We start from the raw sequence: 16,145 nt of genomic DNA on the forward strand, positions 1-16,145 counted from the left end.
ATATTATTCTAACACCCACCTTAAAGTATACCGATCGACGACTTAGAATCACTTTCTGAGTCCATTAAACGATGTCCGTCCGTCCGTCTGGTCGCCTGGCTGGCTGGCGTCCATGTAAACTTGTGCGCAGAGTACAGGTCGCAATTTTGATTAAATTTGGTACGTATTATTTTTTCGGCTCAAGAACCAAGCCTATTGAAACTGGCTGAAATCGGTCCATTATTTCACATAGCCCCCATACAAATGTCCTTCCGAAATTGGACTTTATCGGTCATAAATGTTTAATTTATATATGTATCTCCACAAATTGCGCTCCAAATAATTTTATATATTCAAAATTCATGTCACCACATTTTGTTACGATCGGTCCATAATTAGTCATAGCTCCCATATAGACCCGCTTCCGAAAATCACTTTAACGTGCATAAATCGCTTAAAAATGTTAGTATACACACAGAATTCAACATATTTAACTTTCATATAGACATAAATCACACGTACTAATTTCATGCTGATCGGTCCATAATTGGTCATAGCCCCCATATAAAGCCCACTTCCGAAAATCACTCAAAAATATAAATTATTGAAATTTTAAAAGAAAAATGTTTTTGCTCTTTCACTTAGTGAAGGGTATTATATGGCTTGAAAGACCATACTTTCTTACTTGTTTTTATTAATTTTCAAAATATCATTTTAACAATTATCAATCTTCTTATATATAAATAGGCCACACGTTTTTTTTTGGTACACTTTTAGGTATGTTATTGTCCACCAATATTGATGAAAAATATATGGTTTTTTTCTCTAGATGTGCACAATATAAAAAATATTTAAAAATTCTTTCCATAAAAGCGTTTTAAAAGTGGTCGAATTTCGGCCACCAGGCGATCCTAGTATATATTAAACAGCTACATAACTTATAAATGTTTGTCTTATTTTAAAAAATATTTTTAAATAGTTTCTGTTTCCAATTCGTTTTGTAGTATCACAAAACATTTTTCAAATTGATCATATCTTTCAGAGAAATTGGTCAAAGCTTTTGATTGAACAAAGCATTTTATTAAGTTCTTTTCACTTTTCAACTCTTTGCGACTGAGAGACTTTTGAAATGTTTTTAATTCCTTTAAAAGTCCCTGCTCAATAAAACCATTAAATTTTAAGCGATAATTGGATACAAATTTCGCATAACCATTTTTGTTGAAGATTTCCATTAACAATCTTCTGTCCTTTGAGGGCAACTTCCTATTATAGTAGAATTTCATTAATATATTGTTATTGAATTCATCATTCAAATCGTGCAATTCAACCACATCTTCATTGCTTTCGAATTTCATAATGAAGTTATTAAGGCTAATTATTAAGTGTTGCCTGACGGCAGGACTAAGTTGTGAAAGTTTTTGATCCTTTATTACGGCACTGGCAATATTGTTTTCATTGTTACCACGGAAGATATCAATGATATCGAGCTGTTTAACAATAAAGTAATAGAGCCTCTTTTTTGGACTGATGTATTGTTCAAGCATTGTCATAAAATATTTACTCTGACAGAAATAATCATGGCACTGTTTCAATTTATTGCACAAGTTTATAAAGGTTTTTTCTTGCTGCAATTCATCTTGGGAAAGTTTTAACTTTAACTCCTCAAATTTGGGTAGAAATATATCTTGCACAAATTCCACACATTTGCTTTCATAATCTTCATCAAATTCGTTATAACCTTGTATTATCAATAACTCCGAAATATATTGTGTATCTGCGTTGCTGATGACATCTGGAATTATTCCACCAAATAGGAGGACTAATTCATGGATTAAACCATAACGTATATAGGAAGGATAATCATGTAAGAAATCTTTTATATTCTGTTTAAATTTTCTCATTACAGGTGTTTTGGCTTGTTGTACATATTTATTTTGCAGTATGTTTTTACTCATAGCTTTAGCCCTTTCACAAAATTCTTTGCCTAAAATATCCAATTCGGAGTTATATAGTTCCATAAGTTCGTCCTGCAATGAAATGGAAGCTTCCAATGGCCTTAAAACAACCAACTGAAATTCAGAAAGTTTATGTGTGATGATGATGTAAAAATTTCCAAATCTCAAATCTCATACTTACTTGTATAAGCCCCAATATTATAACAGTGTATAACAGTTTCATTGTTGATTTTCTAATAACTAATTGTTCATAGTGTGACTGTTAAATGAATAATAAATTTATTTTATTTAAAAATCCACTTTTATAACAAATTGCTGTAAGTAACAAACTCATTTTTTTTAAGATTGTCGGTTGACCACTAAAGGTATATATAAATAATAAATCGTTTAGATACTCCAGTCGCTCTGTAGCTTCTCTATTTTATTGCTTACACATCTAAATATTAATGTGATGCACGATTAATATTTGAAACAGTTTCATTTGTTATGATTAGAATAATATAATAAAAAACAAGTAAGTAAGTATGGTCGGTCAAGCCCGACCATATAATACCCTACACTAAGTAAAAGAGCAAAAAAAAATTTCTTTTAAAATTTCAATAATTTATATTTTTGAGTGATTTTCGGAAGTGGGGTTATATGGGGGCTATGACCAATTATGGACCGATCACCATGAAATTAGGTCGTGTGATTTATGTCTATATTAAAGTTAACTATGTTGAATTTTGTGTGTTGACCATCATTTTTAAGCGATTTATGCACGTTAAAGTGATTATCGGAAGCGGGTCTATATGGGAGCTATGATTAATTATGGACCGATCGTAACAAAATTTGGTGACATGAATTTTGTGTATATAAAACTTATTTGGAGCGCAATTTGTGGAGATACATTTATAAATTAAACATTTATGACCGATAAAGTCCAATTTCCAATTTTGTATGGGGGCTAGGTGAAATAGTGGACCGATTTCAGCCAGTTTCAATAGGCTTGGTCCTTGGGCCGAAAAAATAATATGTACCAAATTTTATCGAAATATCTTCAAAATTGCGACCTGTACTCTGCGCACAAGGTTTACATGGACAGCCAGCCAACCAGCCGACCAGACGGACGGACGGACATCGTTTAATCGACTCAGAAAGTGATTCTAAGTCGTCGATCGGTATACTTTAAGGTGGGTGTTAGACTAATATTTTTCTGCACAAACGCATTATACCCTCCCCACTATGGTGGTGTAGGGTATAAAAAACAAGTAAGAAATTATAGTCGGTCAAGCCGTACATGGAGTATATCAGCAAATAATTTTTCTTTTAAAATTTCAGTAATTTATTTTCGGAATTGGGATTATATTGGAGCTATGGCCAATTATGAAATTAGGTTTCTTTACAATATTATAGAAACAAAAAGAACATTTAAAGCGCACCTTCATCCATTTGAAATAAGAGCAGACAGCTGTTGGGAACTTTTCTGAAATTGAAGCTTTTTAGGGGAGAAAATTGTTAAAAACTGTATATTTATTCTTTTTTGGTTACCCTTTATTGTGACTTTTAAACAAAGAAATGCAATTAAAATCATATTGTTTTCTTATCAGAAAATACCAAATATATATTTGTAATTTTTGCTGAAAAAGTAATCATTTTCACAGGTTCATATCTTGCAAACAGTTCGGAATTTTCAGTTACTCTCTGAGGCAAAGTTGTAGCCCTTGTCATAAAGAACAAAAACTGTGAACATATAAAATCAAAAAAACTTCATCTTCAAGATCAAAATCGCAAAAAACTTTAAAAAATTCGAAATAAGTAATTTTAAAGCTGCCTAAAAGTGTGCTTTATTCCTTTAGATTTTTCTTACTAACTTGTATTGACCTACCTTAACGATGCTAAGAATTATTCCTAGGAAGTTCATATGTTCTAGAAAGTTGTTCAATGAGATCTTAGGTACATTTTTTTAATTGATTGTTTTCTTGAATTTTGAACGGTTTGCTACCTATGGACTCGAACAAGGGAAAAAATTTTAAAAATCGGTTTTTTTAAGTTGTTTACGATTTTGATCTTAAAGATGAAGTTTTTTTGATTTTATATGTTCACAATTTTTGTTCTTTATGACAAGGGCTACAACTTTGCCTCAGAGAATAACTCAAAATTCCGAACTGTTTGCATGATATGAACCCGAGAAAATGATCACTTTTTGCAAAAATTACAACGAGGCCCCAAATCTTTGGGTAAATCTGCGAGTCACGGGTCTTATTTGGTTTGGTATTTTATCACTTAGTGGTGTCCGTATATGGTTATATTTCCATAGGGATGCTAATCGGGACTGATTTTTGAAAATCCCGGGGATCGGGATTTGGTAAAGAATCCCGAAATCCCGACACGGCGTTTCGGGATTTTCGGGAAATCTAAAATCCCGAAAATTATAAGAAAGAAACGTGCATAATTTTGTATTTACAATTGAAAGTACATTTTTTATTTAGCAATTAATGTTTATTAGACACTAAAAAGCATAAAATACTTGCATGAGTACAATATATAAGAAGAAATCTACAAGTATGTAGAAAAAATAGTGTTTATTTTAAATAGCTTCTTAAGAATACTATTGCATCTATGATTTCATCTGCCATTCTGGAACGAATTTTGTTTCCGGCATATGCTGCTGCCGCATAACAAATCTGCAAGTATTTTCCTCTTGTTCCTTCAGAAATAAAATGATATTTTGCAAGTTGCAAATCTACATTATAATTTGGTTTCGTTATTGTTATTTGGGTTTTTTACATTTATTAATAATATCTTTTAGCTCCTCATCTGAGATGAAATCAGTTTCATTTGAAGAGGATTTAAATAAAGTTTTGTTAGATAACTTACAAAAAAGGTGAAGAATTGATTTTCTAGAGCCCCACTCAAGGAAAACCAAAAATACCGTTTTTATACCCTTCACCATCGTGAGAAGAGTATACATAAGTTTGTCATTCCGTTTGTAATTTCTACATTTTTCATTTCCGACCCTATAAAGTATATATATTCTGGATCCTTATAGATAGAGGAGTCGATTAAGCCATGTCCGTCTGTCTGTCTGTCGAAATCAATTTTCTGAAGACCCCAGATATATTCGGGATCCAAATCTTCAATAATTCTGTCAGACATGCTTTCGAGAAGTCTGCTATTTAAAATCAGCAAAAGCGGTCCATAAATAACGGAGATATGAGCAAAAAAACCGGGACAACCTCGATTTTTGACCTATTTTTGATATATATGGATTACTTAGTCATTAATATAGACAATATGGATATCTAATGATAGATATTTTAAAGTCCATTGCAACGATGTAGATAAGGCTATATATAGTAAGTTGGACCTACAATGGGTCAAAATCGGGAAAAATATTTTTTAACCCGAATTTTTTTTTTCATCAAAAAATTTTTTTTGTCATACATTTTTTTTCTAAAAAAAAAAAATTTTAAAAAAATTTGGAAAAAACTTTTTTTAAAAAAAATTAAAAAACAATTTCAAAAAAAAAAAAAAATTTAAAAACAATTAAAAAAAAATTAAATTTTGTTTACCTAAAAATATTTAAAAAAAATTATTTTAAAGTATAATTTGGTGAAGGGTATATAAGATTCGGCACAGCCGAATATGGCTCTCTTACTTGTTCTTTATTAACTATATTGTAGCAGGAGTTGAGCTTAACAACTTTGCTGAACATCACTTTGCTATATTCGGGCATGTAGAATGTCAAATTCGATGAAAATGCACATAAAAATGATAATTTAATTTGTAGTTTCCCCATTTTTTATTGGCGACCCTATTAAATGTACATATTATGGTCAGTCTGTTGAAAATTTTAACTTGAAATGAATTCTCCGAAAGTACCAAATAACTTACATACATGTTTGATACATCAATCTATCTGATATAGTCCATCTTAGGTTGCTATTAAAAAGCCTTTTTGAATATTTAAAAAGTAATAAACAAAAAATATTGTCCTTTTTTCTGTAGGGTCGATCTATACTTGATTTTAGATTTTTCATATAAAAATCCATATTTGTTGGGAAATATGAGTGATCACAGATTATTGTCCTTTTTCCTCTAGGGTATCATATCAACGATCTATGAGTGATTTTAAATTTTTGACATAAAAATCGATATTTGGTTTGAAATATGAGTGATAAAAGATTATTGTCCTTTTCCCACTAGGACCTCCTTGTAACTGTTAATGAGAGATTTTTCATATAAAAATCGATATTTGGTGGGATATATGAGTGATCACAGATTATTGTCCTTTTTCCACTTAGACCTCTTATTAACGAGCTATACGTGATTTTAGATTTTTCATATAAATTATCGATATTTGGTTTAGAAATATGAGTCACAGATTATTGTCATTTTCCCTCTATGACCTCCTAACTATCAAATAAGTGATTTTAGATTTTTCATATAAAAATCGACATTTGCACTGTGGTTCCAAATCAAAATCTAGGTGGACAAAATTATTTGGCGCTCTTTTTATATAGAATTGGTATCTGCGATTCCAAAAAAAATCTTTAACAGATCAATATAAACTTTTTTTCAAGTTACAGTAGGGTCTAGATATACATATAAAAAACATTAATAAAAAATTCAAAAAAAATACGTTTTCATGTCTTTCTGAAACAAAATTTTTAAAAAGATCTGTATTTACTATATTTCAAGTTACTGTAGGGTATAAAAATCAATAATAAATAAAGAAATATTTCTAAAAATTCCATTCCGTAAAAATTTAAAAAAAAAGTATTTCGGCGGGTGCTGGCGGCTACAATTTTTTTACAAAGACATTCCCCAGAAGTTTCTTTAAATGATGTATATAGTCATTGGACGGGCTTCGACGGTCTTTTTTTTGGCAAGCTATATAACATTCTTAGAAAAAAAATATGAGTATATTTGAGATCCAAGTTTAAAGGACTATAACATGAAAATGGAGAGGCCCATGAATATAAGATATACATTTAATAAAGTATGAATTTCTATATGGTAAAACCATTGAGATATATCTAATTTAGTAAAGCAGTAAAATATTAGAAAAATTAACGAAAATATGATTCAAAATTTGTTGAACTTCTGGCGCTTCTGTCGAGAAAGCGAAATGTCCAATTGAAAAACCCATTTGTATTGGAGGAGAGCAGATTGTCAGCTTCCGAAAAAACTTAGTTTTTCCAAATTCTCAAGATACCGATTTTCATAATTTTGTCCACCTAGATTTTGATTTGGAACCACAGTGATTTGGTGCGAAATATGAGTAATCACAGTTTATTGATCTTTTCCCTCTAGGACCAATTGCATATTGGCTGCCTATGACAACGAACAAAGCGATATTATGGCTCATTTAGCAAAGGAGTTTTAAAATGTTTAAATGTCCAAACATATTTTCACGGCACAAAGTTTTCAATCTTTCTATACTTTAAAGAAGTACAGTTCTTCCAATGTTACTTTTATAATATTTTAAAAGTAACGAACATAAAATATAGCTGATTTTCTTTATATTTTATAACAATGAACTTTAAAATATGAAACTACAAACATTTGATCCTGAGTGAGTTTAAATCTACAAAATTGGAGAACTTGTGATAGTTTTTCGTTCTTAAAATGGTTGTGGAATACGGTCGTGAGTTAGTTTGAATTGAAAACATTATGGTTGGGCTCTTTTTCTTTACTCAAAAAGTATTTTTGAATTAGTTATAACAATGTACCTAGAAACTTGAACAAACCTACAAGGATAACCTAAGCGAATATGAAATATGTCTAAAAATGTGTGGCTGTTAAGTCAAGTACAGCTATATAAATTTACGTACAAAGTTATGATGAATATATTTTAAACTATTAATAGCTTAGTTTGTAATTAATAAATTTTAATAAATTCATTATGGATCACAGCAGTAGTTCATTTAAATTCTCAAAATTTCCCTCAAAGCTACTCTAGAGCGTATGAGTAATATTATTTGTTAAATATTTCGCAAGCTAATTTTCAATTTTAAAATTTTCACTATAACATAGATAAATTTGTTTGTGAAGTATAAACTTTTAATAGAGCACAATATGTTTAACAACATATTAAAACTTTAGTAAAGAGTTTTCCAAACAAAAACTGAAAATGCAACTGGTAAATTTTATTAATTTTAAAAATTTTATTCCAAAAATTTTCAATAAATATTAAACAGCTACATAACTTATAAAAGTGTGTCTTATTTTAGTTATATTTTTATTTAGTTTTTGTTTCAAACTCCTTTTGTAGTATCGCAAAACACTTTTCAAATTGATCATGTCTATCAAAATAATCATTCAAAGCTTTTAATTTAACAAAGCATTTTATTAAGGTCTTTTCACTTATCAACTCTTGGCGACTTAGAGCCTTTTGAAACTCTTTGAAGTTCTTTAAGAGACCCTGCTGCATAAAATCATGAAATTTTATGTGATAATTGGACAAAAATTTTGCATAACCATTTTTGTTGAAGATTTCCATTAACAATCTTCTGTCCTTTGAGGGCAACTTCCTATTATAGTAGAATTTCAATAATATATTGTTATCGAAATCTTCAACTAAATCGTGCAATTCATTCATATCTTGATTGCTTTCGAATTTCATAATAAAGTTATTAAGGCTAATTATTAAGTGTTGTCTGACAACAGGACTAAGCTGTGACAGTTTTTGATCCTTTATTATGGCATTGGCAATATCGTTTTCACTGTTACCACTGAAGATATCAATGATATCGATCTGTTCACGAATATAGTCATAAAGCTGCTCTTTTGGATTGATGCCTTGTGCAGACAATGTATCAAAATATTTAGTCTGACAGATATAACCCTGGCAGCGTTTTAATTTATTGCACCAGTTTATAAAGTCTTTTTGTTGCAGCAATTCATCTTGGGAAAGTTTTAATTTTAACTTCTCAAATTTGGGTAGAAATTTTTCTTTAACAAAATCCTCAAGTTTGCTTTCATAATCATCATTAAATTCGTGAAAACCATGTATTATCATTAGCTCCGAAAGATATTGTTTATCGCTGTTGTTGCTGATGTCTGGAATTATGTCAACAAATAAGAGAACTAATTCGTGGATTAAACCATAACGTGTATAGGAAGGATAATCACGTAAAAAATCTTTTATATTCTGTTTAAATTTTCTAATTACAGGTGATTTGGCTTGTTGTACATATTCATCCTGCAGTATGCTTTTACTAAAAATTTTAGCTCTTTCACAAAATTCTTTGTCTAATGCATACAATTCGGAGTCATAGAGTTCCATAAGTTCGTCCTTCAATGAAATGGAGGCTTGCAATGACCTTAAAACAACCAACTGAAATAAAAATTCAGAGAATGTAAAAATGTCCAAATCTTAAATCTCATATTTACTTGTATAAACGCCAAGATTATAACAGTGTATAACAGTTTCATTGTTTATTTTTCCAATGAGATATTGATTATAGTGTGACTATTAAATGAATAATAAATTTATTTTGTTTAAATGTCTGCTTTTATAACAAATTGTAGTAAGTAGCAAACTAATTTTTTTTAAGATTATCGATTGACCACTAACTATAGGGTTATATAAATAATTATAATAATAACTTTTCTAGTTTATTGTATAAAGATATAAGTATTAATGTGGTGCATGATTAATTTTTGAATTTTTTTCATTTGAATTTTTTTCATTCTGAGTGCTACACTGAGTATATCAGCAAATAATTTTTCTTTTAAAATTTCAGTAATTTATTTTCGAAATTGAAGTTATATGGGAGCTATGACCAAATATGGAACGATCGTCAATTAGGTAGTTTCATGGTGATCGTTTCAAAATTGCTCATAGCTCCCATATAACCGCAATTCCGAAAATCACTTAGGAAACTAAATTATTGAAATTTTAAAAGAATAACAAGTATGAAAGTATGGTATGGTCAAGTCCGACCATATAATACCCTACACTAAGTAAAAGAGCAAAAACATTTTTCTTTTAAAATTTCAATAATTTACATTTTTAAATGATTTTCGGAAGTGGGCCTTATATGGGGGCTATGACCAATTATGGACCGATTACCATGAAATTAGGTCGAGTGATTTATGTCTTTATTAAAGTTAACTATGTTGAATTTTGTGTGTATAGCAACATTTTTAAGCGATTTATGCACGTTAAAGTGATTTTCGAAAGCTGGTCTATATGGGAGCTATGACTAATTATGGACCGATTGTAAAAATATTTGGTGACATGAATTTTGTATATATAAAACTTATTTGGAGCGCAATTTGTGGAGATACATTTATAAATTAAACATTTATGACCGATAAAGTCCAATTTCGGAAGCACATTTGTATGGGGGCTAGATGAAATAATGGACCGATTTTAGCCAGTTTCAATAGGCTTGGTCCGTGGACCGAAAAAATAACATGTACCAAATTTCATCGAAATAGCTTCAAAATTGCGACCTGTTCTCTGCGCACAAGGTTTACATGGACAGCCAGCCAGACAAACAGATAGCCAGCCAACCAGACGGACGGACGGACATCGTTTAATCGACTCAGAAAGTGATTATAAGTCTATCGGTATACTTTAAGGTGGGTATATTTTTGGGCTTTACAAACATCTGCACAAACGCATAATACCCTCCCCACTATGGTGGTGTAGGGTATAATGATAAGCTCATAAACACAGTGTAGGGTATAGGGTTTGACCGACTATACTTTCTAGCATGTTATTATAGACACCAGCAAAAAGGATGTCGAATTTGTAGGGGTCCTCATAAGATACTAAGACGATCTAGATATGTCCGTCCGTCTGTCTGTCTGTTGAAAACACAATAGGGCCCAAACGAAAGGAGCTAGCTGGCTGCTAGCTGTTGATAGGGTCTCCTGAGTATTTAAAATGGCCTAATATCAATTATTGATTGAACATATCCCCTATACAAATAACCCGCCAGAATAATGTTGTAGCAGTCATAAATATGTTGAGTATGCGGCAATTCTAATAAAATTTTGCACAAATTAGTTTTAAGTCTTATAATAATTAATATCATGATCGTATTTGAAAACAAGTTTTAAAACAACCTAAATCTTTTTACCAACTTTAACCCCTATATCAGACAAATATTTTATTTTCACATATTGATTGATCACAAAAAGCTGAATTGTTTTATTTTTATAAACTTCACATTCGTGTGAAGGGGATATATAAGTTTGTCATTCCGTTTCTACATTTTTCATTTCCGACCCTATAAAGTATATATATTCTGGATCCTTATAGATAGCGGAGTCGATTAAGCCATGTCCGTCTGTCTGTCTGTTCGTCTGTCTGTTTAAATCAATTTTCTGAAGACCCCAGATATCCAAATCTTCAATAATTACTGTCAAACATGCTTTCGAGAAGTTTGCTATTTAAAATCAGCAAAATCGGTCCATAAATAACGGAGATATGAGCAAAAAACCAGGACAACCTCGATTTTTTACCTATTTTTTATCTATATCTGGATTACTACGTCATTAATATAGACAATATGGATATCTAATGATAGATTTTTCGAAGTCCATTGCAACGATGTAGATAAGGCTATAGTAAGTTGGACCTACAATGGGTCAAAATCGGGAAAAATATTTTTTAACCCGAATTTTTTTTTTCATCAAAAAATTTTTTTCCAAAAAAAAAAAATTAAAAAAAATTTTTTTAAAAAAAATTAAAAAACAATTTAAAAAAAAAAAATTTTTGAAAAACAAAAAAATAAATTAAATTTTGTTTACCTAAAAATATTTAAAAAAATTTATTTTAAAGTATAATTTGGTGAAGGGTATATATAGCTCTCTAGCCGAATATAGCTCTCTTACCTGGTTTTATTCTAATCATAACAAATTAAACTATTTCAAATCAAACAGAAAAGTTATAGACTGGCTATAATAACTAAATCATTATTTATATAACCGCATAGTGGTCAACCGATAATCTTTAAACAAAATTCTTTATTACTTACTGCAATTTGTTATAAAAACTGATTTTTAATTAAAATAAATTTAGTATTCCTTTAACGGTTACACTATGAACAATTAGTGATTAAAAAAATAAACAATGAAACTGTTATACACTGTTATAATCTTGGGATATATACAAGTAAATGAGATATTTAATATTTTGACATTTTCATCCTTGAATTTTTATTTCAGTTGGCTGTAATAACGCCATTGGACGCCTCCACTTCATTGCAGGACGTACTTATGGAACACTTTAAAAACGAATTGTATGACATAGACAAAGAATACTGTGAAAGGGCTAAAGTTTTGAGTAAAAACATACTGCAGGATAAATATGTACAACAGGCCAAAACACCTGTAATGAGAAAATTTAAACAGAATATAAAAGATTTCTTACATGATTATCCTTCCTTTATACGTTATGGTTTAATCCATGAATTGGTAGTCTTATTTGTTAGAACAATCCCAGAACCCAGCAACAATCCGGATAAACAATATATTTGGGAGTTATTGATATTGCAAGGTTATGAGGAATTTAGTGGTGATTATGAAACCAGATTTGAGGAATTTATTCAAGAAAAATTTCTACCCAAATTTGAGGAGTTAAAGCTACAACTTTCCGAAGATGAATTGCAGCAACAAAAATCTTTTATAAACTGCTGCAATGAATTAAAACAGTGCCAGGATTATGAATGTCAGGGTAAATATTTTGAGAGATTATCTGCACACAACATGAATCCAAAAGAGCTGCTATATGATTATATTCGTAAAAAAATCGATATCATTGATATATTTCTTGGTAGCAGTGCAAACGTTATTGCCAATGCCATAATAAAGGATCAAAAACTGTCACAACTTAGTCCTGCCATTAGGCAACATTTAATAATTAGTCTAGATAACTTCATAATGAAATACGAAAGCAACCAAGATATGAACGAATTGCACGATTTGATTAAACACTTCTTTAACGATTTATTATTGAAATTCTACTATAATAGGAAAACGCCCTCAAAGGACAGAAGATTGTTAAGGGAAATCTTCAACAAAAATGGTTATGCAAAATTTTTGTCCAATTATCACATAAAAAATACTGAGATTTTGAAGCAGGGTGTTTTAATGAAATTCAAAGAATTTCAAAAGTCTCTCAGTCTCAAAGAGTTGAAAAGCGAAAAGACCTTAATAAAATGCTTTGATAAATTAAAAGCTTTGACCAGTGTTTTTGATACATATACTACCTTTCAAAAATGTATTGTTATACTACAAAAGGAATTGCAAATAAAAACAATTTAAAAATATGTTTCAAATAAAACAAACATTTACAAGTTATGTAGCAGTTTAATATTTATTGATAATTGTTAAAATAAAATTTTTAAAATTAATAAACAATTTATACCATTTTCTTTGTAAAACTCTTTACTAAAGTTTTATTATGTTGTTAAACACTTTGTGCTGTATTAACAGTTTATACTCCACAAACAAGTTTATCTAATTTGAAGTGAAAATTTTAAAATTGAAAATTAGCTTGCGAAATATTTAATAAATAAAATTACTCATACGCTCTAGCGTAGCTTTAAGGGAAATTTAGAGAATTTCAATGCACTAATGCTGTAATTCATAATAAATTTATTAAAATTTAAAAATGACAGACGAAGCTATTGATATATTATAATTTATCAAGTATACCTAGACTTAGGATATCATATTTATGTGTTCAAAGAAAGCTAAAGCAAATCTTTTTTGTCGCTTTAGAGCAAGACAAATTACTAAAATTTATTAATTTTTTATGTCTGTCTGATTAAAGTTTCTCGTTCATGTAATTTAAAAACTGCTTCTTAAAATTTGACAAATTCAAGTTCCTTTATTACAAAAAAAAAATTCTATTAGAAAACAGAAACATTAGCAAACGGACTCAGGACGCTTCCAAGTAACGATATTTATTTATGTTTTGAAATTCAATAAAAACTGTTTGTTCAGTTATAAAAAATTCAATAATACTACATATTTGAACAAAGTAAAGGTGCCAGTCCATAAAGTTTTCCCTTGGGAATTTGGGAAAGTACCATTTTAAGAACGAACAAGTAAGAAAGTATGGTCGGTCAAGCCCGACCATATAATACCCTACACTAAGTAAAAGAGCAAAAACATTTTTCTGTTAAAATTTCAATAATTTATATTTTTGAGTGATTTTCGAAAGTGGGCCTTCTATGGGAGCTATGACCAATTATAGACCGATCACCATAAAATTAGGTCGTGTGATTTATGTCTATATGAAAGTCATTTATGTTGAATTTTGTGTATATACCAACATTTTTAAGTGATTTAAGCACGTTAAAGTGATTTTGGGAAGCTGGTCTATATGGGAGCTATGACTAATTATGGACCGATCGTAACAAAATTTAGTGACAAGAACTTTGTATATATAAAACTTATTTGGAGCGAATTTTGTGTAGATACATGTATAAATTTAACATTTATGACCGATAAAGTCCAATTTCGGGAGTACATTTGTATGGGGGCTAGGTGAAATAATGGACCGATTTCAGCCAGTTTCAATAGGCTTGCTCCTTGGGCCGAAAAAATAATATGTACCAAATTTTATCGAAATATTATCAAAATTGCGACCTGTACTCTGCGCACAAGGTTTAAATGGACAGCCAGCCAGCCAACCAGACGGACGGACATCGTTTAATCGACTCAGAAAGTGATTCTAAGTCGATCGGTATACCTTAAGGTGGGTGTTAGACTAATATTTTTGAGCGTTACAAACATCTGCACAAACGCATTATACCCTCCCCACTATGGTGGTGTAGGGTATAAAAAGTACCACAATTTCCCGTTCTGTAGATTCAAACTCACTAAGGTTCAAGTGTGTCTAGTTTCATGTTATTAATTTCATTAAAATCACTCATAAATCGTTAATAAGAGGTGGTAGAGGAAAAAGAACAATAATCTAGGATTACTCATATTTCCTACTAAATATCGATTTTTATATGAAAAATATTAACGCACGTATAAATAGTTAATAACAATTCCTAGAGGAAAAAGGACAATAATCTGTGATTACTCGTATTTCCCACCAAAATCGAAAATCCAAAAATAGATCGTTAAAAAGAGGCTCTAGAGGAAAAAGGAAAATAATATGTGATCACTCGTATTTACCACCATCGAAAATTCAAGTATATATCGTTAATAAGAGGTCCTAGAGAAAAAAGGACAATAATCTGTGATCACTCGTATTTACCACGAAATATCGATTTTTATACGAAAAATCAAAAATCAAGTATAGACCATTAATAAGAGGACCTAGAGGAAAAAGGATAATAATCTGTGATCATTCATATTTCAGACCAAAAATCGAAAAATAAGGAAAAAGGACAATAATCTGTGATCACTCATATTTTCCACCAAAATCGAAAATTCAAGTATAGATCGTTAATAGGAGGTCCTAGAGGAAAAAGGACAATAATATGTGATCGTTCATATTTTCCACCAAATATCGATTTTTATACGAAAAATCAAGCATAGATCGTTAATAAGAGGTCCTAGAGGAAAAACGACAATAATCTGTGATCACTCATATTTCAGACCAAAAATCGAAAAATCAAGTATAGGTCGTTAATAAGAGGTCCTAAAGGAAAAATGACAATAATCTGTGAACACTCATATTTTCCACCAAAATCGAAAATTCAAGTATAGGTCGTTACTAAGAGGTCCTAGAGGAAAAAGGACAATAATCAGTGATCACTCATATTTCAGACCAAGAATCGAAAAATCAAGTATAGATCGTTAATAATAGGTCCTAGAGAAAAAAGGACAATAATATGTGATCACTCATATTTCCCCACCATATATCGATTTTATATGAAAAATCAAAAATCAAGCATAGCTCGTAAGACGTCCTAGAGGAACGAAATTCCAAATATAAATTACTATAAATTTATAAGAGAACTTATTTGCTCATATCATTAGTATAGGGCCGGGCTTGATCGACTATACTTTCTTACATGTTTTTATACCCTACACCACCATAGTGGGGAGGGTATTATGCGTTTGTGCAGATGTTTGTAACGCCCAAAAATATTAGTCTAACACCCACCTTAAAGTATATCGATCGACTTAGAATCACTTTCTGAGTCGATTAAACGATGTCCGTCCGTCCGTCCGTCCTTCCGTCTGGTTGGCTGGCTGGCTGTCCATGTAAACGCAATTTTGAAGATATTTCAATCAAATTTG

General features: G+C 30.3%; 1 protein-coding gene across 1 annotated transcript; it reads right to left on the reverse strand.

Moving 5' to 3' along the window:
- Positions 1-619: 619 nt before the first annotated feature.
- Positions 620-2,190, reverse strand: LOC135952295 (uncharacterized). The gene is made up of 2 exons (XM_065502168.1): positions 2,116-2,190; positions 620-2,048 (listed from the first exon to the last, which is right to left on the reverse strand). The coding sequence occupies exons 1-2, from the start codon at positions 2,155-2,157 to the stop codon at positions 951-953; spliced, it is 1,140 nt and encodes a 379-aa protein (XP_065358240.1). The 5' UTR covers positions 2,158-2,190; the 3' UTR covers positions 620-950.
- Between the last annotated feature and the right edge of the window lie 13,955 nt (positions 2,191-16,145).

Source organism: Calliphora vicina, chromosome 2 (genome assembly GCF_958450345.1).
Source record: "Calliphora vicina chromosome 2, idCalVici1.1, whole genome shotgun sequence".
In the NCBI taxonomy this organism is placed as follows: domain Eukaryota; kingdom Metazoa; phylum Arthropoda; class Insecta; order Diptera; family Calliphoridae; genus Calliphora; species Calliphora vicina.